At 49.9% G+C, this 27,691-nt stretch overlaps 1 protein-coding gene across 1 annotated transcript in view; it reads right to left on the bottom strand.

Annotated features, from left to right (window-relative positions):
- LOC111160063 (KIAA1671 ortholog) overlaps positions 1 to 26,489 on the bottom strand; it is a 125,395-nt gene extending 98,906 nt beyond the window's left edge. Inside the window, exons 1-4 of the mRNA XM_022522873.1 lie at positions 24,931 to 26,489; positions 22,871 to 22,958; positions 16,213 to 19,062; positions 10,439 to 10,573 (exon numbers count right to left, since the gene is read on the bottom strand). Coding sequence (XP_022378581.1) covers positions 10,439 to 10,573; positions 16,213 to 19,062; positions 22,871 to 22,958; positions 24,931 to 26,489 — 4,632 coding nt within the window. The remainder of the gene's footprint in view (positions 1 to 10,438; positions 10,574 to 16,212; positions 19,063 to 22,870; positions 22,959 to 24,930) is intronic.
- Between the last annotated feature and the right edge of the window lie 1,202 nt (positions 26,490 to 27,691).

Consider the following 27,691-nt stretch of genomic DNA (forward strand, 5'->3'; position numbering starts at 1 on the left):
AAAAAAAAAAAAAAAAAAAGATTCTCTCTCTCCCTCTCCCCTTGCCCCTCCCCTCTAAGAACCCCACGTTCTCATGAGCATGCTCTCTAAATTAAAAAATGAATTAAAAAATAATAATGAATAATTTTTTTAAAATGTGGGTGCTACTTCATTCACTCATTCCAGACATGTATGTTGTGTGCCTACTATGCACTGGGCACTGCACACAGAGTTCCCTGCCTCCCAGAGCCTTCACTCTGATTTGGGGGGCAGACACTGTGTGATGAGAAGGTACTGCATGTGACAAGAGGTACGTTGGGAGAGAACAGTGGGGGCCACGTGTCCTTCTATAGACATGGCACCAGGGAAAGCTCTACTGAGGGGTGTCATTTGAGCTGAGAGATGACCTGAGAAGAGGGAGTGAAGAGGGAATCTGAAGGAAAGCCAACAGCAAGTGCCAAGGCCCTGGAGCAGAAACACACGTGACGTGCATCTTAAGGGAACACTCTGAAGGCCAGTGTGGCTTGAGTGGAGTGAGTACAGGACACGTACTGGGAGAGAGGGTCAGGCAGACACACAGTCTTGTAAGCTGTCATATGGACACTGGATTGGATCCTGAGTGCAGATGGGATTTTTATCCTCCAAAAAAAGGTGTGAATCTGACTTCTCTCTAGGGCACTGTAGGTGCTCAGCAAACATTTCCGGAATGAATTATAAAGCCTGCCAAGAACCACTAACTCCTGCTTGGCAACAGACAGCTTCCCAATGTCTGTCTGTCTTGCTCACAATAGCCTGTGTGGGACACAGAGCTGGCTTCCCTCACCCATTTCAGAGATGAGGAAATTGAGCCTCAAGGAGCTGTCCAAAGCCACAGAGTGCCACAGAAAGAGATGAGATTAGAATCCGGGTCTAGTGGGGTTTATTCCTATTTTGGTGCAAGTGTGTCCATGTACAGGTATGTAAACACAACTCTGTGCACCCTGGAAGATGCAAACAGGTGTGGACCCCAGCAACTTTGCATGACCCTCTGGTGATCTCAAAGGGTTGTGGCAAGTGGAACAAGCAATCGTGACTATTAGCAGGAGAAAGTCTGTTATTTATATTCTAAAACACAATGAGTCAAATCCAGATTAGCCCGCTAGGGATTAGCATCATTCCCACACAAGGGATTAGCATCATTCTCACACAAGGGTGTTTCCACAGACTTTCTCAAGGAGGAGAAACAAAAGGACTAGAAAGATCCTCGTCACCTGGCTGGGTCTCCATCTCCTCACCCCTGAGGAAAACCACAGTAGGTTAACACACAGAAAAGGGTAATTTGCTCCAGGACCAGGATCCCACCTGGAGGCTGCCGAGCGCCCCAAATCCCACACAGTTCCACCAGGGGGCGTGCGCACCAGGCAGCCCATCTGGCTCAGGTAGGGAGGTTTTGCAAGGGGAACAGGGGTCCCTGTGTTCATCAGCCTCCTGTGGACACCTGGCTGGGAGCCCTCCAATGTCTTGGCCCCCAGGTGCCCCAGTGGTACAAGTGAAACAAAATCCAGCCCCTCCTTCCAAACAGAGAGCCTGCCCGCAAAAGCCCTAACCCTCTCCTCAGCTCCAAGGGATAAGTCCACTGGCCAGGGATCAATCCAGGTGTTGCAATTTCCTTGCTGTGTGTCCCTGGGTCAGTCACATCCCCTTTCTGTGCCTCAGGCTCAGCATCTCTGAAATGGGTATGTTCCTGGTACCTCAGGATACAGTGAGGTCACTTTGGCAAAAGGGCCAGGAAATGGCACTCAGCAAGCCTCAAAAGGGTTCAAACCTGTGTCCTTCTCTACAATATGGGGACAACGAATACCCATCTCTTGGGGTCTGTGAGGATTAAATGGGACAACAGAATAATGTTCATACAGTGAATAATCTAAGCACAGTGTCAAACAGATACTCAATATATACTATATAGTCAAAGTAATAGCAGCAGAGTAAGAACTTAAAAAAGTGACGCTACTGTTCACAGTGCCTTATGCACATTAATTCATCTAATCTCACTACATTTCTTTTTCTTTTCTCTCTCTCTCACTTTTTTTTTTTTTTTTTTTTGAGTGAGTGTGTGTGAGAGCAGAAGGAGGGAGAGAGAGAATCCCAAGCAGGCTCCACTCTGAGCACCGAGCCCCATGCAAGGCTCGATCTCATGACCCTGAGATCATGATCCAAGCCAAAATCAAGAGTCAGACACCCAACCAACTGAGTCATCCAGCTGCCCATAACCTCATTGCATTTCTAATAAGTAGGTTCCCTTATTACCCCTATTTTACAGATGGGGAAACTGAGGAAGAGATGTTAACCCGCTTAAGGTCACATAGCTGCTAAGTAGCAGAGTTGGGATTCAAACCCAGGCCAGCTGGTTTAAGAGATGTCCTCTCTTCTGTATGCATATTACACGTTGATTTTACAAATTATCTTCCAGGCAATGAAAGACAAAGCAGATAAATTGGTCTTCATCAAAATTAAAAAATGTTTGTGCATCACAGAACACTATCAAGAAAGTGAAAAAACAACCCACAGACAGGAGAAAATATCTGTAAACCATATAGCTGATAAGGGATTAGTATCCAGAATACATAAAGAACTCCAACAGAAAATTCAACAGCAACCAAAAAGAACAACCCAATTCCAAAATGGGCAAAGGACTCAAATAGACATTTCTCCAGAGAAGACACAGCACATGAAAAGATGCTCACCATCCTTAGCCATTATAGAAATGCAAATCAAAACCACAATGAGATACCACTCCATATCCATTAGAATAGCTTCTATCAAAAACCAAAACCAAAACCACAAAATGGAAAACAGCCAGTGTTGGTGAGGGCGGGGAGAAATTAGAACACTCGTGCATTGCTGGTGAGAACATAAAATGGTGCAGTCGCTGTGGAAAATAGTTTAATACTTCCTCAGAGACTGAAGGAGCTGCCTTATGATCCAGCAGTTCTCCTCCTGGGTGTACGCACCCACAAGGACTGAAAGCTGGGATGCCGACGGATACTTGCACACCTGTGCTCACAGCACCATTACTCACAACAGCCAAGAGGTAGAAACAACCTAAGGGCCTACCAACAGACAGATGGATAAACAAAATGGGAACTAGAGATACAATGGAATATTATTCTCCTTTGAACAGGGAGGAGATTTGGACCCCTGCTACAACAGGGATGAACCTTGAAGACATTACTCTAAGTGAAATAAACCAGACACAAAATGGCAAATCTTGGATGGCTCCGTTTATCTGAGGTACGTAGAACAGGCAAATTCACAGGGGCACAAAGTAGAACAGAGGGTGGCAGGGGCTGGGGAAAGCGGCTAGAGGGTTAGTGTTCACTGGGGACAGAGTTTCTGCTTGAGAGGAAGAAAAAGTTCTGGAAACGGAGAGTGGTTAAGGCTGCACAACACCGTGAATATATTTAATGAAACTGAATAAACCTGGTCTCCCTGCTTCCCACTCACCCTCTCCAACCCCTTCAAAATGTCCACTAGGGGGAGCTCCAAGCCTCACCTTCAGTGGTATGTTAATAAGTTTGCTCTCTGGGCTCTTCTGGACCTCTGGCAGACCTATTACCAAGTTCCTTGTTCTGACTCTGACTGGGTCTTCTCATCCCCACCCTGGCCAGCCTTCTCCTGCCTCATCTCCACTGCTCTCCAGGTAAACCCTCCTCAAAGCTCCCAGAAAACCCCCAATTCTCCTATGCCTCTTTATGTATACACATGCTATTCCCCCGACCTGACGGCCTTCTTGGCTTATTCTTTCTTCGATCGCTGGCTCTGACATTCTTTTGAACTCCTCCAGACGGTATGATACTTCCCTTCTCTGTGCTTACCAAAGCAGCCTGTGCTAATCCCAAAGCAACCCCTTTATAATGGCCATCAAGACAGTGTGACCTGACCTCTGCCAACTCTATTACTCCTCACTGTCTACTCTATCACCAATGCCACCATCATTGTAGTCACTGTAATCATCATCACCACGAGTAGTACTACAAAACACAAGCCCCAGGACCTTTGCACTTGCTTTTCCCTCTGCCTAATGCTCTCCCTCTGATTCTTCCACATGGCCAGGTGCTCCCCTTTCAAGTCTCAGCTCAAATGTCACCTCCTTAGAGAATCCCTTCTAACCCCTATTAGCAATGAAATAGCTTCCAACACCCTCTTCCTCAGCCACTCTTGATTCCCAACACCCTATTTTACTTTCTTCACAGCACTTGGTACCATCTGAAAATCCTTCTCTTTTGAGTCTGGCTCCTCGTTTAATGTCCATCTTCTCACACTGAAGTAGGAGCTCCAGGAGGGCAGGAACCTCTTATGTCTTGTTCACTGCTCTACCTGAAGAACTAAGAACAGTGCGTGGCACACAGTAGGTGCTCAGTAAATATCTGTTGAATGAATGAATGAATGAGTGGGTGAATAAATAAATGACTAGTATTTATCATCCTGGACTATATAATATCTTGTTTATAGTCTATGAATGGGAGCAATTTGAGAACAGAAATTAACTTATTCATCTTTATATCCTTAGAGCTTTGTATATATAAATAACTGGGTGATGGATGGGAGGATGGATGGATGGATGGATGGGAGGATGGATGGATGGGAGGATGGATGGATGGATGGATGGATGGATGGGAGGATGGATGGATGGATGGATGGATGGGAGGATGGATGGATGGATGGATGGATGGGAGAATGGATGGATGGTGGATGGATGGATGGATGGGAGGATGGATGGACAGCTGATAAATGGGTGGGTGGTAGTTGGGTAAACATATGAACACAAAATACCCCCAGTACAAGATCTCAGGCACAATCAAGCATTTGCATTTAAGACCTAGGAATCAGAAATCTTCTGGTCTGGTTGGTTTTAATCCAGAAAAGGAACTTTAATCAGTTGAGACATAAATTACTCAACCCAGCAGTGATAGACAAGAAACAATTAACAAATGGAATTAGCTACAAGTCAGGATTCCTGAGCCTCCTAAGAGCACAGGGTGTCAACAAGTTTCTCACCATTCAGGTTCCACACTCACAATCCTAAAGCTGGCGTGTTATCCTTCTTCTGCCTCGCCCAGGAAGAAAGGTCACTCTGGCCTCTGAGCCAGTTACCACCCAGCCTGTCTCTTCCACATTAGCCTTTCTTCCTGTCTCTGAGCCCTACTTTCCAGCAGAATGGAGGCCTTGGAGGGCAAAATTGTTCCATCCCAGAGGCCCAGTGCCCAGCACCCATCTCACATCACATCATACAGACACTAGATAGATTTACTCTCTTGTCTCGAATCCTGGTTTGGAGGCCAAGTCTTCCTTGACAAGGACTTGACAGTCCCCATTTTCTTTTTCAGACTGTGTACTAAAGAATGCTATTTGTTGAAAGACCAACAGCCATATCCAACTTAGCCACCTTCTGTGATGGAGACCAGAAGTCTTGAGCATTGACTGTCCCGGACTCTCTTGTGGCTAACAGTGGCCATGTGACCATGTAAGTGAAAGTCTTCTGGAGGGTGCTCTGGGGAAAGCTCTTGCTTCCTTGTAGACTCAGCTAGCATGGCCCTTCTGACTCCCCACTTCTTCCTGCCAGAGAGTGGAATTAATTCTTGGAAAAGTGGCAGCCCTTTTGGGACCATGAGGCACAAAGCATGAGGGAAAGCCCAAGGGACTCTCAGAAATGCTGAGCCAAGCCAACAGCTACCCACCTCATTACATCTTGCTGTGTGTGATAAATTAGCCCTTTTAATTAAGCCAGTGAGCCACATTCCTGAAACATTCAATTCAAATGACATCAACACAGGTCCAGCATGAAACTGGGGAATGCCAAGCAACACATTATAGGGAGAAAAGTCCATATCGTGGACAAATAAAAAACCATCAAATCTTTATTCACAGCTAGTTTTTAGCATAATCTCTGATGAGTTATTTCTAACAGTTCATATAGACTCTTCCATTTTTTTTTCCCCTTCCCACTTGAATACCTAGGCAACCAAATGAAATGCAAAGAGAGTATCTAACCAAGACCAACAATATAACCACTAGGAGTCATTTCACAAATTCCCTCTTATTCAAGTTGACTGCATTCACAAGACTTGCATTAGAATCCCAACTGGTCTTCCCCTCCATCCTCCAGTCACTATAATGAAGTTACTGGGTTCAAGTGCTTTTCAAACCTTCAGAACTGCTCCAGGCAGATCCTTGAACAAAGATGGCGCACGAGGGCTGAACTGCCAGGAGGTGGCGCCATCCTTCAAAAACCAGCATCTGGTTTCCTCAGTGGGAGATGTAGAAGAGTCTGAATTTGGCATTGAAACACACACGGGGGTGTCCCGGAAGATGCATCAAGGTCTATAAGACTCCAGCTGGTCTCCTGGACTCTAGATCACATTCACTGTGTAAAACAGTTTCACAACCTTGAACCTTTGCCCAAGCTGTTCCCTCCATGGGGGCAAACCATCTCTTCCCAGACCACACCCATCTAGCAAACACCTGTTCATCCTTCAAGACTTCAAACAAGAGTGCCTGCTCTCTGAGAGGCTTTGAACCTTGAACAAATTAAATGAAAGAATGCTGGGAAAGCACCTGATACAGGGCCTAGCACTAGTAAGCGCTCAATGAACAGGAGCTCTTAGAAACCATTGCAATTGTTTATCTGCCTTCTTATGTATCCGTGTCTTGTTTGTAACTAGTGCAATTTATTGCTGGTGCAATACCCAGCACAGCATGAAGAACATACAGATAAAAATCTGCCAAAAAAAAAAGACTGAGCCCCTCCCCAACACTCTACTCCAGCCAAACTGGTCTATTTGATGTTCCCCAAACATGCCTCTTACATCACCCCACCCCCATACCTTTGCATATGCTATTCCTCCTTCCTGAATGCCATTCCTCTCCTCCCCCTCTACCTAACTAGACCCTCCTAGACCATCTTCAGGTAACCCTGGACTGTAACCCCAGGGGGACTGGGAGAACCTCCAGTACCCCTCATTCAGGGCCTAGAACATAGTGGGCCCCTGAGAGAACGAGCCCATCACTAAATGAGCCAGCAAATGCTGGCAAAGGGTTAGGAGATTTGGGAGAACATTCTCGAGGTTAGCAGAGGTCTGCCACCTGCCCCGTGACAGGGAACCCCCACAGCTGGTAATCTGGACCTTTAGTCATGGGAGGGGCCTTTGGGGCAAACTGTGACCCAAGGCCATGGTCCACAACTGAGTCACTGTGTTTTATGATCCCTGCATAAGTGCTGACCAAAGGCTCATTTTCTGGGGGAAAGGAGGGTGCACCCATCCATGGATGGGTGAGGGATGAGGCCCGGCACAGGGCTCAGATTTGCCACAAGGACTCAAGGTCCTATTAAGTGTAGCCCGGAAAGCAATAGGGAACGGGGGGAGCAGCAAGCACCAGCCAGGTAGTTGGAAAGGTGATCTGCAGTCCCAGCTCTGTCCCAGTGCCATTGGGCTCTCCCTGAACAAGACACCTCCCCCTGCCGGGCCTCAGCTTCTTCAACAGCAGAAAAATTCCTAAGATTGGAGGTGCTTCCCTGTTCCAACTAGCAGCAATTCCAGAGAATGTAGAAGAAAAAGAAACTGAGAGCAAATAAACAACAATATGATAGTAGCAGCTAACGTTTATCAGGCAGTCACCTGGCACTGTGCTAAGTGCGCTACAAACATCATCTTGGCATGGCTCCAACCTGGGAGAGGTACTTCATGGCTCTGAGCCTCAGTTTTCCCATCTGTAAAATGGGGATAATGCTAGTTTCCATATCAAGCATCATAAGCTGTTAGGCATTATTATTACTATGATTCCTATGATTTTATGGAGGAGGAGAAGAGGCCCTGAGTGGTAAACTCACTTGTTCGCTGCCTCTATTAAATGCTGTGGCCATACTGGTCTGATCTCATGCTCAGGGTCTGACCAGCCTTTGGGTCAGCCAGGTGTGGGCATGGCTATGCATATCAGCAGAGCATCAGCCCTGGCAAGTCCCAGGCACCCTTCAGAGGGCGACCACGGCAGAAGAGCTGGCGGCCAATCCTGGGCTGAACAAATACCATATTCTCACCCCCAGGGCCAGGGTTGTCTTTTCCTCATGAGTTGATGCGCCAAGTGCTACAGGCCCAGAGAGGGGCTGGCAGGGGTTGTCAGCAGACCAAAGACACAGTTTTGTGGCAGAAAGGGCCCAGGTCCCAGGATGGAAGCAGAAAATGCCTGGTTTCCACCCCAGCTCCCCCACATACTGCGTGGCCTTGGGCAAGTGGCTTAACCTCTCTGAGCCTCAGCTTCCTCCTCTACGACATGGGATTCATACTTCCTCACATGAGGACTGGAGCGGGGATGGACAAGTCCTGAGATACAATCTCAAAAAATGGAGATGAACCTGAACCTAAATGGAAACCAGCAGCACAAAGTCATTAATCGAGAGCAATGGGAGCAGCAGACCCCATTTATGGGGGAACTCCCCCACCAAGCACATCAGGAAGTACAAAACACGGGTCTGACCGCCTTCCAGAGGCGTAGAGGCGGCCAGCAGGGCTGAGGGCTCGGGACCCAGGTCCTCACCTGACAGTCACCTTAAGTCAGGCCTTAACTCTGGGCCTCGGTTTCCCCTCTTACAATGAGAGAGCTGAAGAAAAGGGAGAGTAGAGGAGGCAGGGGAGGTAGAATGGAAAAGCTATCACTGCAGCCCCAGCATTTGCTGAGGATTCCCTCTTCAGAGTGCTGAGTGAGTTCAGAGAAATGCCCTTGAGGCCAGAAAGGACCATCCTCACTTTACAGAAGAAAAAACTGAGGTTCACTGAGGTCCATCAGATCACTCATCCCAGGTCACACAGTGGCAGAGCCAGAGTTGGAAGCCACTTAGCATCCAGAGCCCAAGGCTGAGGGCCCCTGGAGTGAGGCTTTTGGTGCCCCGTTAGAGTGAGTCGGACGCTACCACCCCCTGGTGGCCACTCCTTGGAATTGCAGGTGTAAGTCCTCAAGGTAGGGAAAGGAGGTCTGAGGCCCTCACCCTTCCCACCTACATAGGAGAAGATAAACAAGCAGGAAGCAACAGGGCAGGGCCCTCAGGAAGCTGCAAGGACAGAGCCAAGGCAAGCCACCTGGGGACTCCAAGGACAAAGGCTCCTCAATTACAGAGAGTGGAAGAGGGAGTCGGGCCACCAGGGAGGATGCCAGCAAGCAGAGACTATAAAAAGACAGGCCTTAAATGCTTTTCTCTCCATAACCTCTGTCTTCGCATACACACACAAAAGTTCAAGTACAATCAGATAAGCTTGAGTCGGTGCCGCCTGGGAGGCAATGAGAAAAGAGTCAGGAAGAAATCAGCGGAAAAGAACGTTTAAAAAAGAAAACAAAGCAGGTTTCAAATGTGAGCACGTCTGTGGCTGGGATCTCAACACCCAAGGAGGCTTTCCAGGGCTGCTCAGTGGATGGCTAGCCGAGGTCTGCGTTTCTGCTCTGGCTCTGTGGCCCCCAGCCCTGCCATCTCCCCGCCGATGCTGGCATAGATGTTTGCCCATCAAGATGTTTGCCCCTGACAGGGGCATCGTCTTCAAGCCATATTGCAAAGGAGCAAACGGGGGTTTGAGAAAGTGGAGTTTCTTGCCCATGACCAAAAAACCAGAGGATTTAGGATTCTGATGCTACAGGATCCCTTGTCTCCCAATCCAAGACCAGGCACAAATACCCTTGAAATGCATGGAGCTTGTGATCCAAATGACCTCATGAGTAGGACTGGGGTTACCTCCTTAAAGAAATTCCTATCTGAGATGATGCCGCACATGGGGCCTGGGACAAGAATAATAAGAAGAAGAAGAAAAAGAAGAGTAACAACAATGGTAATGGTAACTCTCGTGAAAGTGTTTCCCATGCACCAAGGATCATGCTGAACTCTTGCCGCCTTATCTCCTCTGAGCCCCACAACAACCCCGTGAAGTAGATGCTATTATTATCCCCATTTCACGATGAAGAGACTGAGGCCCAACACCTGTCTGCACACAGAGCTAGGGTCTGAGCCCTGGAGATCTGGCTCCAGAACCAGCTTAGTTAAATTAACTCACTGGTGCAAAAGAAACAGAAATCAGGATCCTGTTTTCTAGATAATGAAACCAAAGTACAAAGAAGTAAGCTGCTAAAAGAAACTGAGAGAAGCAGTGCTAGGACTCAAACCCAGAACTTTCAGACCCCAGGGCATGTTCTTTTCTGCTCCATGCCAGGCACCTGGGGTTACCTCTCTGCATTGGGCCAGAAACCCAAGAGGAGTGAAGGCAGAGCCACCAACACCCTCCCCATCGAGAACCACCGCGATTCCTGGACAGGCACCTGTGCCCTGTTGGCCTCCTTGGGTCCCTGGGCCAGCCTGGACTGTCCACACAACCGCATTCCCAGCAGAGTCTGATGCCTAACAACCCCACGCGAGTCCCAGTCTGTCCGCGCCAGCACCACTCACCACAAAGGGCCCACTCCTCTTGTCCTTGCATAAACTGTGGCTTCTCCAGGGGCCCAAGGTTGTGGGAGACCCCAGCCAGAGTGGCTGCTCCCTGTCTGGCAGGGCATCCTCCTTCTCCAGGTTCTGTGGCAGCACCTGAGGCACAGAACACAAGCAGAGGACTTTACTGGTGCTTTTCCATGGACAGGAAGAATAGGTCACAGCCAGAGAGTCCATTCTGTGCCTAAAAGGGCAAATAGAAAACAAAAGGGCCAGAAACCCCATCCCACGGCGGTCCACCTTATTGATGGGAGGTAGTATGTGGGGTCGAGGTTCAGGCCAGCCTCAGCCACTTAATCACTGTGTGTGGCCTCAGGTTAGTGTCTTAACCTCGCTGAGCCTTGACCATGTGGGGAAAGGCCCCTGATAACAGTGTTCAGCTTCTAGGCTCAGGGGAGAACCAAGGGAGGAGCTGTGCGTGGGAAGTGCGTGACACAGTGCTGCCACCAGGGTGCTGTGCATGAGTCCTGGGCACCTGCCTTGCTTCAGGATCCTCTCCCCCATGCCTGGTACCTGGGGAGCCCTCCTCATTACCATCACTGGTAACTTTTGGTGACCTCATGTCAGACACCTCTCCATGCCTGCAAACACGTGCACAGAAGCACAGATACAGAGAGAAGTGATATGCGAACAAGGCAGTACTAGATATCCTAGTCTGAATCTTGTGGTTTTGTCCCAGCCAGTCATATACAGGGGACACACTCACAGGCCAGTAATTTGTAGTTCATATGTATCACACTCCCCCTGCACAGGTAAGGAAAGGAAGGCCCAGAGAGGGAAGGCATCTGCTTAAGAACACACAACATGAGTAAAGAACAAGGCTGGCTTCTGGATCCCTTGCCTCGCAGACTCTGTGTTTGATGCCTTATGAGACCCTCTGTGTCCTCCTTCCTCCCTGGTTGTTCCTTCTCAGCCTCCCCGCATCTCAAAGGGATGTCTGTTCATCCAGGGCTAGCCTTAGAACCTTATCTTTTCCTGCTCCATCACTCCCGCAGGGATCTCTCTCAACACCACTTTGCTTTAAATACATCACATCCGTGCACAGACAACTCCCAATTTTGTCTGTCCATGTTGGGACCCCCTGACTTGCAGATCCCACCACAAACTCCACATACCCCCACCCTGCACACACTCATCTCAGCTTTCATGGGCCCCCTTCCTTCCAAAACTGCTCCTCCCCGGTCCTGCCCCTCACCCAGCTGTGCCAGCCAAGATCCTCAGGTCGCCCTCCATTCTTCTACTTCTCTCCACCTCATCAACGAAGCTGAGACTCTGCCTTCGAAATATGCTTGCAAACCTCACATCATAAATCAAAATCAACTCAAAATAGATCAAAGCCCTCAAGGCCAGAGCGAAATCTAGAAAGCCCTCAGAAGAAAACACACCAGGTGTAAATGTTCATGACCTTGGATTAGGCAGTGGTTTCTCAGATAGGGCATCAAAAGCACAAGTGACCAAAGAAAAATAAACTGGAGTTCATCAAAATGAAAAACTTTTGTGCTTCAAAGGGCACCATCGAGAAAGCGAACAATACAACCCACAGAATGGGAGGAAATTTCTGCAAATCCTATGTCTGCTAAGGCGCTTGTGTCCAGAATATATAAAGAGTAATGACAATTCAATAATAAAAAGAACAATAACCCAATTTAGAATGGACAAAGGATCTGAACAGATGAAGAAGGGACACACATGGTCAAATAGGCACATGGGAAGATGGGTCATGGAAAAGGCAAGTCAAAACCACAATGAGATACCTTTATATCCAGGAAGATGGCTAGAATCAAAAAGTCAGTTAAGTGTTAGCTAAGGATGTAGAGAAATCAGCCCTCACCCACTGCTGGTAGAACGTACAATGGTACGTTGGAAAGGCTCCAAGGGAGCCTTGGAAATCTGTGGCTCCCTTATGCTCTAGCCCTGGCCCCCTGTGCCCACTGGCACCCTTCCAGCATCCACGGGACCAAGGAGACCTTCCCCTGTCCACTGTCTCAGAGTCACCTCCCTATCACCTCTTCTTCTATCTCCCCAGGACTTACTCCTCTCACTCACTTGAGGTCTATTTGCCCCCTGGACCAGAGCCCTCCACTGGCACATTCTGTCATTACAAACACATTCTCTCTCTGGGCTATACCATACACTTGCCATGAGCCACCTGTGGCTTTTAAGCACTTGCATGTGGCTCGTGGGACTGAGGAATTGAATTTTTACTCTTGTTTAATTTACATTGAAAGAGCCACATACGGCTGGTGGCTGCCTTATTGCACTGCGTGGCCTGATATAGTGGGCCGGTCCCTCCCAGCAGCCCGGGTACCTACAGTGGGGCCTGGGACAAGGTGAGTCCATTTATTAAATGTAGTAAATGAGCAGAGGTCTCGAGGTGCTTCTCTCTGATTCCCTCCAACCTCCTTCACATCAGGCCCTGGGCCAGTGGCTCGACCACACATTGCTTCACAATAAATCTCAACCTCCCGGGATCAAGTCTCACATGGGGCTCCCTGCCCAGCGGGGAGTCTGCTTCTCCCTCTCTCTCTGCCTCTCCCCCGCTTGTGCTCCCCCTCAGATAAATAAAATCTTAAAAAAAAAAAAAAAAGAGCATCTGTGTTCACATTTGCTTATATTTTCAGGAAGAAAGTCTCCATGAATACAGACTAGAAAAGCAGCTAAGGGGTCGTAGAATGGGAGGAATGCTAAGGATGGGTGAGAGGGGGACAAGGGGGTTGGTATTCCACGCCTTTAAGTATTTTCGGAGCCTCTGGAAAACGTTCCCTCTTTTGAAACTCAAATAAACCAGTTAATTAAATAGAATACTGCAGTCGGGCCTGGGCAAAGTTTTGGTAAATTGCTTCTTAAGAGAAAAAGAAAAAGAGAGAAAGAGGTGGAGGGGGGGGGATCACTTTAAGTACAATCACACCCGGGTCCATAGGCAGCACTGGTTGTGAATCCAGAAAACCTGATCCAGGGGAGCAAAGGCTTGCACCGTGATGCTTCCTGAAGCTCCGTTTCTGACACAAAAACTCCAACCAACCCAAACATCCATCAACAAGTGTCTGGATAAAAAAAAGTTTGGGCTTAGTCACTTAATAAAATACTTGGCAGCCCCTGAAAATAATAAAGTAAATGTCTACACACTGTTTTTTTTTTGTTTTGTTTTGTCTTGTTTTTGTGTTTTTTACTGTTAAGTTAAAGAAAGCAAGATGTAAGTTTGTCTCTAGGATACTGCCATGTTTCCATAAGACAACAGGTGATTTACCTGTTCTCTGTACCTGGCTGGGCTTCCTTACCCATGGAGTTAGGCACAATAGGGGTGGGAGGAGTCTCAGATGGGCCTGGAAGGCTGCACCCCACACTTATTATTTAGGGGAGCTTCTCATTCCAAACTGTATGCTTACCAGAACACGTTCAACTTCACACAAGCGTCCACTGCTTTTGCAGTAAGGAAAATACAATTACAAATAAAGATGTCCGGTGACGGACACGCAACTCTGTAGTGTAGGAAAGCCCCAGAGATCTCGAAGACAAAGAATGGCTGCATCAGGGGGAGTAGGGAAGGGAAAGGGGCCTAGGGATACACTTTCTTATACACTCTCGTGAGGTCTGGATTTTTAACAACCAACATTTTGGACTGCTGTGTGGTTTTCATTTATTTTTTTTCAAGGTCAGGAACCAAAGCTGGTTGGGCAGGAGAGAAGGGAAACAGGGAGCTGGTCCAAGGCTTCCCAATCCCTTGGTGAGAAAACAGATCCCCTGACAATGAGCACTCCTGGGGCCTGCGCATCCCGGGCGGGCATCCAAGGCTGGGCCAGGGGCCCCTTTCACGCCACCCTGACTCTCCCGCCGCCAGCAGGCCCCTGAGCAAGGTGCTGGCAAATGGATTAGGTGTCACATTTCCTTGTCCTCCCCTTCTCCCGCTGTGCCCACGGTAACAGCCTCGTGGAACCCCTTCTCGGGTGGCCCTGCTCTCGTGCCCACTGGGGGCCCAGGCCACGCTGTATCTCCATTCAGCCTGCCAACACAGCTGCCAGGCAGAAACTTCTGTCAGTCTTTGGTGAGGGATTGGAGCCCCACTGAGGCAAGGTCACTGCCTCACACACAGCTGGTGAGCGGCAGAGTCGGGTCTGAACGAGGTACCTGGAAACCCTTAGGTGACCCTCTGTGTCACGATCTGTCTTGGTATCAGCCCACTGTTTCATTTCTACAACATCCTTGTCCAGGCTGGACCTTCTACTTTCTTTTTACAGATGAGGAAACTGAGGCACAGGCTTGCCCTTCCCTCAGTCTAAGAAGCCGGGGTGGGTTCCGTCCACATGCAATCAAAATTTCAACCCCCTGTTAGAGAATGCACGCTTTGATGAAAAGAGAGGCAAAAAGAAGAATTTGTGTTCGTGTTTGCTTGTATTTCCAGAAAGAAAACTCCATATGAATTTGGACCAGAAAAGAAACTAAGTAGTCATGAGATGGAAGGAATGCTGAGGGTGGGTGAGAGAGGGACACGGGGACTGATACTCAGATTTTTTCCCTCAAATTCAAGGTTCCTCGTTCACCACCAAGGAGCTTACTTGAAAGCCTGGGTGTCAAGCCAGACCTGGGTTCAAGCCCTAGGCTGTCATCTGGCGCTGTGTGACCCAAGACAATTTACTTAACTTCTCTGAGTTTGGGTTTTTTCCATCCGTACAAGATGATCACATCTGCCGCTGACATTTTGGCGCCCTGCCCACAACTCAAGTACGTGCCAATGGCAATGGTGTCCTGCTAGGGGAGTTTTCTCCCCACCACTGAGCGTGGCACCAGCCAGGATGGACGAGTCTGGATGTTGCTGGCCCCAGAAATAGCCTTAGGCGAGGGCAGAAGGGAACTGGAAAGAAAATACTGCAGGCTCTTTGCCCCTAGGACAGAACAAGTCAGGGGTGATCTATGCCACTTCCAACAGGTCTCCAGCGAGAACGAGCCTCAGAGGCCCACAGGGGCACCGCTATCATCAGCCTCCCACTTCCTTGCCTCACTTCTCCAGTGGGATCCCACTAGGGATCATCTTCTAAAATAACTACTCGTGGGGCACCTGGGTGGCACAGTCGGTTAAGCACCTGACTCTTGATTTTGGCTCAGGTCATGACTGTGGGGTTGTGAGATCGAGTCTCGTGTCAGGCTCTGTGCTCAGCAGGGAGTCTGTTTGTCCCTCTCCTTCTGTTCCTCCCCCAGCTCATGTTCTCTCTCTCTCTCTCTCTCATATAAATAAATAAAATCTTAAAAAATAAAAATAAAACAACTGCTTGCAAGGGGCTGCTTCTATGGAAACCCCAAACCTCAATCCCACAGAAGAGACATTGCCATGAGACTCACAGAACACTGCTCATTCCCTCATTCCGCAAGTATTCCTTGCCTGTTCACAGAATGTCACACATGCCGCTGAATATTAGGGACAGGATAATGAACTTGATATAACATACAGGAAAGGACAGCAGGGCTCAATAAATGAGTATCATCCTTCTAGGACAGAGGTTTCAAACCGGTGGCCCATGGACTAAATGGAGCCAGCCTGAGTCCAGAAACAGCTGCCCTCCTCCCCCTGGGGAATGAGCTCTCTATTTGCCACAATCCCCACCACTCCCTAGAGCCCCATACCCAGCCAGACTCCATTCATTTGCATACCCACCTGGCCCACAAGTGGGATGGGAGTTTGAGACCCCTGGCCTATATGTCTAACCAGCATTTAAAAAAACTGAAACAGCCTTCCTACTCACCTTTTGAATGTCTCGAGTGCCTGACTCCCGCCGGCAGGGTCCCATTTTGGTCTCCTTGGCCTCGGAACTGTCTCCGGGGAGGCTGGACCTCCCTTTGGGCTGCTCTTGCCTCCTCTCTCTGGCTTCCTGCATCACAGACAGGCCCTCCCGGACTTTGGCAGGGGGGCCCTTTTCCGAACAGGCCCTCTTGACATTCAGCGGTGACCTGCCATAGTCGTATGGGTGCTCACCCCACTGGACCACACTGTCCTCTCCTCCCCTCCCGATGGATTTCTTTGGGGTCCCTTTCTTCTGGTCAGTGGGAGTGGATCTGGCCAGCACACAGGCCCCACTGTCCAGATCCTCCCAGGGAGTGGGCTTTGACTCGGCTGGGGAATTCTGATACTTTGCACTCTGATGTTTACTAACAAAGTCCTTTCTGTCATCCTCAGGGACTCCCAAAACTTTTCTCCAGGGACCCACGGGACCAGAGGAGGCCTCTGGATGTTTTTCATTAGGAGCTGAGAGCGGCGGAGCCCACAGAAAAGGGCTGAGCTCGGCGTTCACGGCTGTCCACAAGGCTTCTGCCGGCTGCTTGCCAGCGCCAGGAGCAGAACCGTGGTTTGTTTCAGCAAAACTGGCTTGTTTGCAGAGACTCTCAGCTTCAGACCTCTCCTTCCAGCTCCTCCTTCTTGGGTCCACCCTGTCTTGCTGGCCTGGCCTCTCCAGAGTCGAGCTGCTGGGCGATGTAGGCTTACCCTCCACCAGCTCCTGACCCTCATGCTTCTTATATTCGGCCATCAGAGCATCGATGTCGAGAACGCTAGATCTGTAGCCATCTTTGATCCTCCCTGGGACCCTCGCACTGCCCACCTCAGGGTCCCTCCTGATGAGGAGATCGCTGGCTTCTGGGTGGCTTTTGGAAGCTGGGGGTGTTTTGGGGGCATTGCTGGGAAGTGTTCTGTTCCCGCTATCCTTCGAATTGTTCTGAAAACCGGTGCCATCCTCTGGTCCCCGACGGATCCATAAAGCTTTAGCATCCAGGATTTTTTCACTAGAAGGATCCAGAGTCCTGTCCCCAAGAGGTGATGGGCGGTCTGCTGGCTTCAGAGGTTTTGAGCAGCTCGCGCCGTGGTGTTCTTTGCCCTTAGCCCAGTTGTTACTGCCCTTGGCCTCCGGTGGCTCTTCATGGTTAAGAGAAACCAAGGTCGATGTTAGAGGAAGAGGAGAAGGAGGCAGGACTGTTTTTCTAGAATGTTCTGTCAAGTTTTCAGGCCCTGACTTAACAATGCTCTTTGCTTTCTGAGTATCGGGAATCTGATATGTCACTGCGAAAAATGTCACCCTGGGTTCCAAAGAGGACCCCTGCTTCACCGTTGGCCGAGTTGGGTCCTGGGAAGCACCTGGGCTCACCTCCTGGGTCTCCACCCTGTGGGGGGATAGCTCAGGTTTCCTTAAGGCACTGGTGGTGGGGCTCGAATGGTCTGTTCGTCTCTGCTCCACCTTCCAGGAGTTTTCTGGGCCCAGGAAGCTGAATTCGTCAAACTTCACGTCATGGGGCAACGTCCGCCGTCGCCACCTCTCAAGCCTCTGGTCCGGGGGACCTGCCTTCCGCATCTTGGCCTCGGGCTCCGGTGCCTGGGCTGGTTGTGGCTCACCCTCACCGGCAGCCACAGCAAGGGGTCCTTTCTGTCCACGCACTTCTGGTTGCAGCCGTGCCCATATGTCAGACGGCTTGTCCTGATTCCTGGTTGGTAGATCCAGAGGGAACCCCTGGGGGGCACCCCTTTCTCCCACGGAGCTGCAGCCTCCTGACTTGTTCCTGGCCCCATCTGGCCCCTCCTGCGGGGCTTCCCTGATGGCAGCCTGGTGGGCCCTCCCAGAGCCGGCTTCGGGGCCGCAGGGCCTGGCTGGGTGCTCGCTCTTGACTTCGGGGCTCAGTTCTGAGCCTTTCTCTTCACTGGCCACCATGGTGGCTTTATGCCAGTTCACAGTCACCCCACCTGTCCATTTGGGTGACAGGCAATTGCCCCCAAATGTGTCCCTCGGCTCTCGGAAGTCAGGCTTTAGCCCACTGACATCGTGAGTCCCTCGAGCTTCCCAAATCAAACTGGCCCTTTGGACAGACCCCGCCTGACCTTCCAGCCTATAATCCAGGTCAGCAGGGGTGACCTCATGGGACTGCTGCCTCCCCTTTGGAGAGAGCTGAGATCGGCCACTTCGCAGGGTCACGGCTTTTTCCTCTGACACCGTGGGGACCGCCTCACTGTGTACACGCTTGCCGACCGTGTGCACGATGTCATACTTGGGCTCAACCCTCTGGGATGGGGGAGGCTTTTCGGAGCGTTGGAGGAAGGGGTTTTTATTGCATTTCTCATCCAAAGGGTGTTCTTCAGGAAAGGGCATGTGAAACCCTTTGGGTTCACCATTCGGAAGGGCGGTCTGTCCCCATTTCTCTGTACGGGGATTTTCAACCCATCTGGAGTTCTGTTTCACAAGGTTTGTCTTTTCTGGCACGTCCTTCCCCAGCCAAGAGCTTCTCTCGTGCCTAGGTCTGACTTCTGAGACAAGGGCATCAGCCCCATCCCTGGTGGGCGTGGCCGAGGGACAGTGTTGTGACTGGTCAGCCACAGTGTGTCTCTCCACATGATGCTCAAACACTGTGGCCCACACAGTCTGGAAGCTTCCATCATCTTCTGTATTGCTGTCAGGAGGGCTCAGAGTCCTCCTCAAGCTTTCACCCCGACAGGTGCCAGGGACTTGGCGAGAGCTGTCTTTCCGCTCTGTCTGCCTAGACTTCTCCCGGAGCGAACCAGGCTTCCAGGGGCTTCTCAGGACGGATGCTCCATCCACACCATGCCCTTCCTTTTGCTGGGAAAAAAAAAAAAAGCAGCAACCCAACTTAATTTAAGGGACTTGAGAGAGAAAAGAAGTGGTGAGATGATCGGAACAGCTGCTTTTAAAATCACAACCATGAGATATCATAAAATTCCAAAGACTGAACACACCCAGTGTGGGTGAGGATGTGGGAAAATGGACACTAATGGATACCGCTGGCAAGGACATAAATGGGTATGACTTTTGGACAGGTCAGTATATGTCATGATCTTAAAATATTCATTTCCTTTTAATCTGGCCAATTTCCTCCCTAAGACTCTTTCTTGGCTCAGATGCCCAAGTCTGGGTAAACAAGAGTGCTCAGGGAGGGAGCACTGCAGAGACAGAAAGGCAACGACACAGAAACAAACCTAAATGCCCACCTGTAGGGTGCGGGCTAAGTGAGCTCCGACATAATCCAGACAATGGAGTATCACAGGGTGCCTGGATCCACAGAAGGGAGGGGCAGTGGCTCCCAATGTCACATCTAGCAACACAGAAAGCACTAAGGTGTGGGCAGGAGAACAGCAGGCTGCAGAACAGTGTATTTATAAAACAATACGGCTTTAAACAACTGTGTGTGTACGTATAGACACATATAGATACACAGCGGAGAAAAGATAGAAATCAAACTGTAAGGGAGTGAGGGGAGGAGGAAGGAATGACGAGGAGAACATCGTTTTTCCACTTCTGCACTCAGTTCCACTTGATTTTATAACATACACATATTAGTCATTTCTTGATCTAGAAAGAAGTCTACTTCAACAAGTTAAAGAATGAACCATCTAACCCAGTAATCCTGTTCCTGGGGAGATACCCAAAGGAAGGGAAAACGAGTTCAAACAAAGACTTGCACACCTGTATCTACTAAAGTAGGATTCACAACCACAGAAAGGTGGACATCACCCAATGTCCACTGGAAGAAGAACGGATCCACAAATTGTGGTCTATCCCTATAATGGGATGGTATTCAGCCATAAAAAGGAATAAAGTGCTGATTTACGCTCCAACACGGATGCCCCTTCAAAGCCTTATGCTCACTGAAAGAAGCCAGACACAAAGGGGTACGCGTTTTGTGATTCCATTTTTAAGGAATGTCCAGAAGAGGCAAGTCTGCAGGGATGGAAAGTAGATTGGTGGTTGCCCAAGGCCACAGGTGGGAGATGGGAAGTGAATGACTGGGTAAAGGTTTCCATTCGGAGTGATTAAAAAACTCTGTGGGCATCTGGCTGGCTCAGTCAGCAGAGTGTCCGACCCTTGATTTTGGCTCAGGTCCTGATCTCAGGGTCCTGGGATCGAGCCCTGCATGGGGCTCCCTATTCCGTGGGGAGCCTGCTTGTTTCCCTTCTCCTCTGCCCCTTCCCCGCCTCATGCTCTCTCTCTCTCTCAAATAAATAAATCTTAAAAAAATAAAAATAAAATGGTTAAGATACACACAGAGCCAGAGTTTGCTAACCTCTACTGCAGATCAAGAATTTTAAAACATTTTCATTTAAAGTTTTTGTTTACATTTTATTACATAAAATTCACATAAATAATATATGAATCCTCTAAATACAAAGCTCAAATCCTTTTTGAGACTCTTCAGATATTCAAATACCAGCGCCCTTCCTGAATAACAGCTGTTATCCACAGGGAGGAGTGTAATCCTTATAGAACTTTCCAGAACTTTCCCCTAGTATTGTGTGTATGTGTGTATTTTTACATATATGTGTGTATACACAAATAGAAAGATTGTTTTTAAATTTAAAAATACATTCATTGTTCTTGGGACGCCTGGGTGGCTCAGTTGGTTAAGCAGCTGCCTTCGGCTCAGGTCATGATCCCAGCATCCTGGGATCGAGTCCCACATCGGGCTCCTTGCTCATCGGGGAGCCTTCTTCTCCCTCTGCCTCTGCCTGCCATTCTGTCTGCCTGTGCTTGCTCTCTCTCCCTCTCTCTCTCTCTGACAAATAAATAAATAAAATCTTAAAAAAAAAAATACATTCATTGTTCTTAAAAAAATGAAAATTGTATATTGTATGTTATGTGTCTTTCACTACAATAAAATAAATTACCGATAGAAAAATCTACTTACAGAAGTCAAATCTCTGTATTAAATAAAGCAAGGGTTCCCTTATTAACTTTTATCTCTTGAAAGTTTTCTCACGCATACAAAATTACAGAGAAAATAATAAATTCCCTCGACCCATCCCCTAGATTCAATGACAACCAGCATTTTGTCCCACTTGCTTCACAGGGTCCTTTTTTTTTTTTTTTTAAAGATTTTATTTATTTATTTGAGAGAAAGACAGTGAGAGAGAGCATGAGAGAGGAGAAGGTCAGAGAGAAAGCAGACTCCCCGTGGAGCTGGGAGCCTGACACGGGACTCGATCCCAGGACTCTGGGATCATGACCTGAGCCAAAGGCAGTTGGTTGACCAACTGAGCCACCCAGGTGTCCCACACAGTGTCCTCTTTGTTCTTGCTGTTACCACTATACCAGTGTAATGCGAAAATCAGAGACTTTATGTCAACCGGACCTTCTCTCAACCATTTTCAAAGAAGCGGTTCAGAACATCCAAGGGTAAAAGCAGGGCAAACCCCCACCCCCAGGAGTGGTGGACACTGCCCTTCAGATCCAGCTCCTGGGGCACAAATGTGCTTGCCACCAAGCTCTGATGTTTAAAAGTCTGCGCAAGTGTCCTAAAAAGTGAAACGTACACCTGCCATACCATCCAGCCATTCCTAGGCATCTACCCGAGAGAAAAGACAACAGATATCCTTACAAAGCCTTGCCCACAAATATTCAGAGCTCTTTTACATGCAATAGCCCCAAAATGGGAAACAGCCCAAATGTCCATCAACAGGGCCAATAGATAAACAAATCATGGTCTACCCACACAATGGAATGCTACTCAGCTACAAGAAGGAATCCACTATTGATAAATACACACACGACGTGACACGTCTCAAAATAATTATTCTAAGTGAGAGAAGAGAGACAAAAAAAAAAAAAAAGCACTGGCTGCACTTTAGAGAAAAATCTAGAAAACACAAACTGATCTATATAGGAACAGAAAGCAGGTCAGTGGCTATTTGGGGGTAGGAGGAGGGGCCAGGAGTGGTTACAAAAGAAGCAGCTTGTAGGTGCTGGAGATGTCTGGAATCCTGATAGTGATACACGTTCACGGGTGTGCACATGGGTATGTCAAAACTCATCTATGCGCACTGGAAACAGATACAGTTTCCTGCACATCCATTATACCTCAAAAAAAAGCTGTTCTAAAAAAAACCTAAAACCCCGCATGAGGCATCAACCACAAGTGGGTTAGACCTAGTAGGTATTTTATGAGCTTCTCCTTATTAAATAGATTAAATAAAAATACTTTTCAGCAATTTAGTTGCTGGTAGTTTCCCTCCTGCTACTGCTTGGTGACCAGCCAAGGCAAGGAAGGAAACAGGGACCCTAATGAGGGAAACCAAGGGAGTTTCTATTAAGAGTTTTTTTAACCTAAATTTTAATTTCTTAATAAAACAGTCATTCGTATATAAGAAGCCAGGTCCCTTTTGCTCTTTGCACAGGAAATTAATTAATTAATTAATTAATTAAAAAAAACCTGGCAATTACATTTGTAAATAATATTTAACGCTAAGGAGTGCAGAATCACAAACCCAAAAAGGACTTGAAAAGTTCTGGCATTAGAGAAAAAAAATGTGTTTCATGCTTCATGAGGGGCTTCTGATTCTTTCCTGGGCTCTTTTTCCAGTAAGTGAAGCTAATCACTGGAAAACCAGATGTGCCAAACATGGGGGCTCCTTACCTTTTCTCCAGGTTCCTTAGGAGGCTCGCCACTTAGCTCAGAACACTTCTCGTACTTGACTTCATTGCTTGACACTGGACTCGAAAACCTGTACAGAGATCCACATTACTTGTTGGGGGCCAGAATCGGTGACTCCCGCCTGTCCACACCCCATGACTAGCTCAAGAACCCAGGGGTGAGATCAGCATTGAAATCAACAAAGCAACAGGACGCATCCTTTCCAGTCACCAAACCAAGAAGGGCTCGGTGGGGGGCAGCTTACCTCAAACACAGCATCGTTGGGGTAGCAGGAGCCCCAGGCCTGGGTGAAGAGACCTGGGTGCTAGTCCCAGGCTCTGCTCTCTCCCCACTGCGGGAGCTGGGGCTGTGCTTGTGACCTCACCTGAGCCTCTGTCTCTTCATCTATAAAACGGGGATAATTAACACCTCCCCATCGCCTTTTGTAGGGCAGATAAGAGGCTACCCAAGGCCCTAATAGCTATGTGAGGGCGTTTAGGGAAGAGTAAAGATGCCCCAGGAGGGATAATTAATGGTTGTTGTTAGCAACCCCGGGGACAAACAGCAGCCCCACCACAGCCCTGCCACGGGACTCGGGGGTAGTGGGCTGTCTTGGAATGTGTGGGGGCACGGGCCTGTCACTGCCTCTCTGGGTAACCTCGGCCAAGTCATTGTCCCTCTCGGGGCCTCAGTTTCTCCACTTGTTAAGGGGAAGAGAAAGAAAGAGTATTCTGGTGCTAGAATATTCCCATCTCTGAAGAGCTCTGTGGAATGGATGCCTAAAGATGAGATCAGGGCTAGGGGCTACAGAGACAAGGGAGGGGAGGGAAATAGACCACTTCACCTCGCCCCACTCTACAGTCCTCCAGGGTCTGCCTCCCGGGAGGCATGAGGCTGTGGATGAGTTATTCCCACACTTAAGCCTCAGTTTCCCCATCTGTCAGATGAAAAATAGTCTGAGGCACTAGGAGGACACGGGAAAAGGTATGTGAGACCTCTGGCTTGCAGGCCTCTTTCTCTGTTACCTTAACTCGGGCCTGGCTGCACGGGACAATCACTTGGGACACTTTTACAAACAACCAAGATAGGAGCCCCCTCCCCAGACCAATGGAATTGAATCGCAATCTTGAGGTAGTGGTAGGAGGGGAGGGTCCCAGGCCTCGGGATTTTTTTCCAGATGATTCCAAATGCTGAGAGCCATGGGTCTGACCCTGGCCCAGCTCACTGCCCTGGTTCCCAGGGCTGGGAGGGCAGTGGTCTCCCAGAGGAGGCCCTTGGAAACTTCAACCAAAGGTATGTCAGCGGCATGCATGTCATTGAGGAGCTCGTGGCCACACCTAGTGGCATCTCCCTGTTGCAGCCAGGAAGCCACTTGTGGGAAAGCAAAGGAGCAAGAGATGACCAAGGCCGGCTGAGCTTAGAAAACCCTCAACTAACAGGATTCACCATGTCATTCAGAGCTACAATGGAGAGATGGTTTCCCGTGGGCAGAGTGATTCACAGCATTATCTGGGAGTCTTGGCCTTAATCCTTTAAGGAAATTTCCGTTTTAAAGACAAAGAAACCAAGGCTCAAAACAGGAAGGGGCTTGCTCAAGCTATCTTGACCCATTTGATTTTACTTGGGGGCCATTCCTGGAGTCTGAGGCCATCCAGTAACGTCCTCAGTCTTCTGGAAAGGCAAGCTTAGCCGGGGACCCAGGCCGTGCTGGAGTATATGGGGGCTCCAGACTTCCTCATGGTAGTTCATCTCTCCTATCTGCATCTGTGAAATGGGCACAATACCTCCCACGGGAAAGTGCAAAGAGGAGAAAGAACAAGGAAATGGAGCTGCTGGCATACACCGAACCTGGAGGGAAGCTGTGTTAGCTCTCTGCACCTCAGCTCTTTATCTGGGAAATGGAAGCTACGGGCATCTCCTCTCAGGGGCTGTGGGTAAATCGAGAGTGGGCTGTAAGGCAGCTAGCGTGGAGCCTTGTGCCGGTTCCCTTTCCTGAGGAGGCCCTGGTTGGCAGTCTGAGGCAGCTCAGGGCTGAGAAAAGCCTGTGGAATGTTCCCACTTACAGTTTGGTCAGATCCACTGACAACGGCCGTGCCTGGAACGTCTTCTTTCTGATCTCTGGCTTTGCCTCGGAGCTCTCGACAGCCCAGCCTTTGATCCTCTCCTGGACACTCACACCCACTTTCTCGGGCCCTGGGGCAGCCGACGGGGGCTCAGGGGTGGCCGGTGGGCGTTCGGAGTCTGCTGCCAAGGCCAAGGTGCTCTCCTCCCCAAACAGGCTGATGCGCTTCTTGATGCTGCCCCTGAGGGTCCATCCTCCCTCCGTTCGGCTGTCCCCGTCGGCTGCTCTGATCTTGACCTCAGAAAACTCTTGATCTTTTCCAGGTCTGGGCGAGGGGGACGGGGGTGCCTTCTCTGGCTCCCTGAGCAGCTTAGCCTTTTCCTTCCCGGGAGGCTGGTCCTCTGTGGGGGTGCCCTGGGCTGAGCCCCCCACAGGCCTGAGGCTGCCCGTCTCTGCCTGCTTGAAAAGCATCTTCTCCTTCTGTTCTCGGGTCTTCTTGGCTACCTCCAGGACATCTGAGTCTGGGTCCCGAAGGCGAGGGTTTGCTCTAACCAAACACTCTGTGCTCACTTGGGTCTCCGGGTTGGACCTCTCCAGTCCCCGACACTGGGCAATGGAACCCGCGGTGGCCTCATTGGCCACCTTCTTTAGCAAGGCCTCTTTGCTCTCAAATGGGGCCGTGAGGTCCATGGACAGAGGCCTGGGCCTCCTCACCCACGTCTTCTCAGGCGGGGTAGGAGGCGATTTTCCCCCTGCAGCCGCCCCACCGGGGCCTGGCTTCTGAGACTGAATGGAGTCAGTGAAGATGGCCGACACAGGCCTTCTCCTCAGGCGAGGCTTGGGCTCCAGAGTGGGGTCTCCCGTGTCCTCTACACTGCTGGCCTTTGACAGAGTCTCATTTGGGCCTGTCTCCTCTCGGGGGGCAGCTGGCCTGATGTCCTGGGGCAGGGAGGCCGGTCGGGGAAGGGTCCCAGGCTTTCGGGCAGGCAGAGCAGGCTTGGCAGCCCCCTCAGGCCGAGAGCCCGGAGTGGGCTCCTGAGACACACCCGTGGTGGCCTCCCGAGCCCCCTCACTGATCCCCTTCCCCAGAGCGGGGCCGGCTTTGATGGTTTCAAAGACAATCATGGTGTTGGATCGGGGACGTAGGAAGGTGGTCTTGTTGAACAGGGACGAGCTTCTCCTCAGGCCCTCCCCGTTTCCCGCCTCCTGCCCCACCAAGCCAGGCATCTTCTCACTCAGGTCCTTTGCTACCACATCCTGGGGGCGCCCACAGGGAGGAGATGGGCTAGTTGGGCTGGGCCCTGGGGATAGGACAAGGGGCTTCACATCCGGGACCTTCTCCCTGCAGAAGGGCTTGGGGGCAAGTCTGGGCAGCGGGAGCAAGCGGGCTGGGCTCCTAAGGGGGCTTTTCCCTTCCAGAAGCAGTGCTGAGGGTGCCCCAGGGGCATCTCCGGCCTGGCAGAAGTAGGTCCGGTTCAGGGTCTCCTCCTTGGAGATCTCGCCGAGGCCTGGCACTCCTGTCAGGGGAGTTAGGGCACCGACCTCCACCCGTGTCGCCATGGCTACGGTTGTGGCTCCATGGGGATTAAGAACATCTGAACTAGGGAAGCAGCCACTAAAAGGAAAAAGCAAAGGAGAGGGAAAAAATACATTTAAATGTCAGTGTCTGGGTCCAACCCGAGCGTTGTGGGGGAATGGGCCCAGGATGTCTGGAACCACTCTCCACTGACCTCACGGGGGAAGCCTGGGCCCTCCTCTCCACCTCTCTGAACTCCAGGCAAAGGGAGTGGACCAGATACCATGTTGGAAGTCTGTCCCAGCCCCAAGACAGAGAGGGCAGGGGACAAGCCGCAGGGCACCCAGCTACCGAGGACTGGAGGCCCCGAGGTCACAAAGTTGGCTAGTGGTCCCCAGGTCCACTAGACTGCCCCTCATTGCCACCTTCCCCCACATGCCCCTCATTGTCACCTTCCCCCACATGCCCTTCCAGGTGCCTTAAAACAAAAAGCCATTTCTTTTTTCAGTCCACCTGCTCTGTTTCTTGCTTTGCCTTTGGGTTCTTTTCTGTTGAACATCTAGTCCACACTGGCTGCCTTCAGAGCCTCTGTAAGAAGAGTTCACAGCCAAGGGTGAGGGTTTACCCCAAGTGAGGCCTCAAGGTAGGCCAGGTGCTTACATGTTCTAGAAACCACATCCTCCTTATAACCCTACGAGGTGGGTATGGTGATCATTAGACTCCATTTCACAGCGGCTCTGGAGTAAGACCCTTGTTCACCCAGCCAGGAGCTCGTCCTCTCTTACTAATCTTGCACAACCCTGAGAAGCAGGGGTCATTGCTATCACTATGAGGGCGAAGAGAAAGGGCCTAGAGCGGTCACGCAGCTGGCGACATCGCACAGCCGGAGCTCGACCTCACATCCTCACCCCATTCAACAAGGTCTTTTTTTTTTTTTTTTAAGATTTTATTTATTTATTTGATAGACAGAGGTCACAAGTAGGCAGAGAGAGCAGGGGAAACAGGCTCCCCGCTGGGCAGAGAGCCCGACACGGGGCTCGATTCCAGGACCCTGGGATCATGACCCGAGCCAAAGGCAGAGGCTTTAACCCACTGAGCCACCCAGGCACCCCTCAACAAGGTCTTCTTAAACATCATGTCGCATTCCTTTCTGGTCTGAAAAAGTGCCAGACAAGTCACTGTTCTTGATTCCCGCACTGCCCCCCCCCACCAGCCTGCCCCCACCTTCATGCCCGTGTTCTCTGTC

The sequence above is a fragment of the Enhydra lutris genome, unplaced genomic scaffold (assembly GCF_002288905.1).
Source record: "Enhydra lutris kenyoni isolate GAN:26980312 unplaced genomic scaffold, ASM228890v2 scaffoldscaffold73, whole genome shotgun sequence".
Classification (NCBI taxonomy): domain Eukaryota; kingdom Metazoa; phylum Chordata; class Mammalia; order Carnivora; family Mustelidae; genus Enhydra; species Enhydra lutris.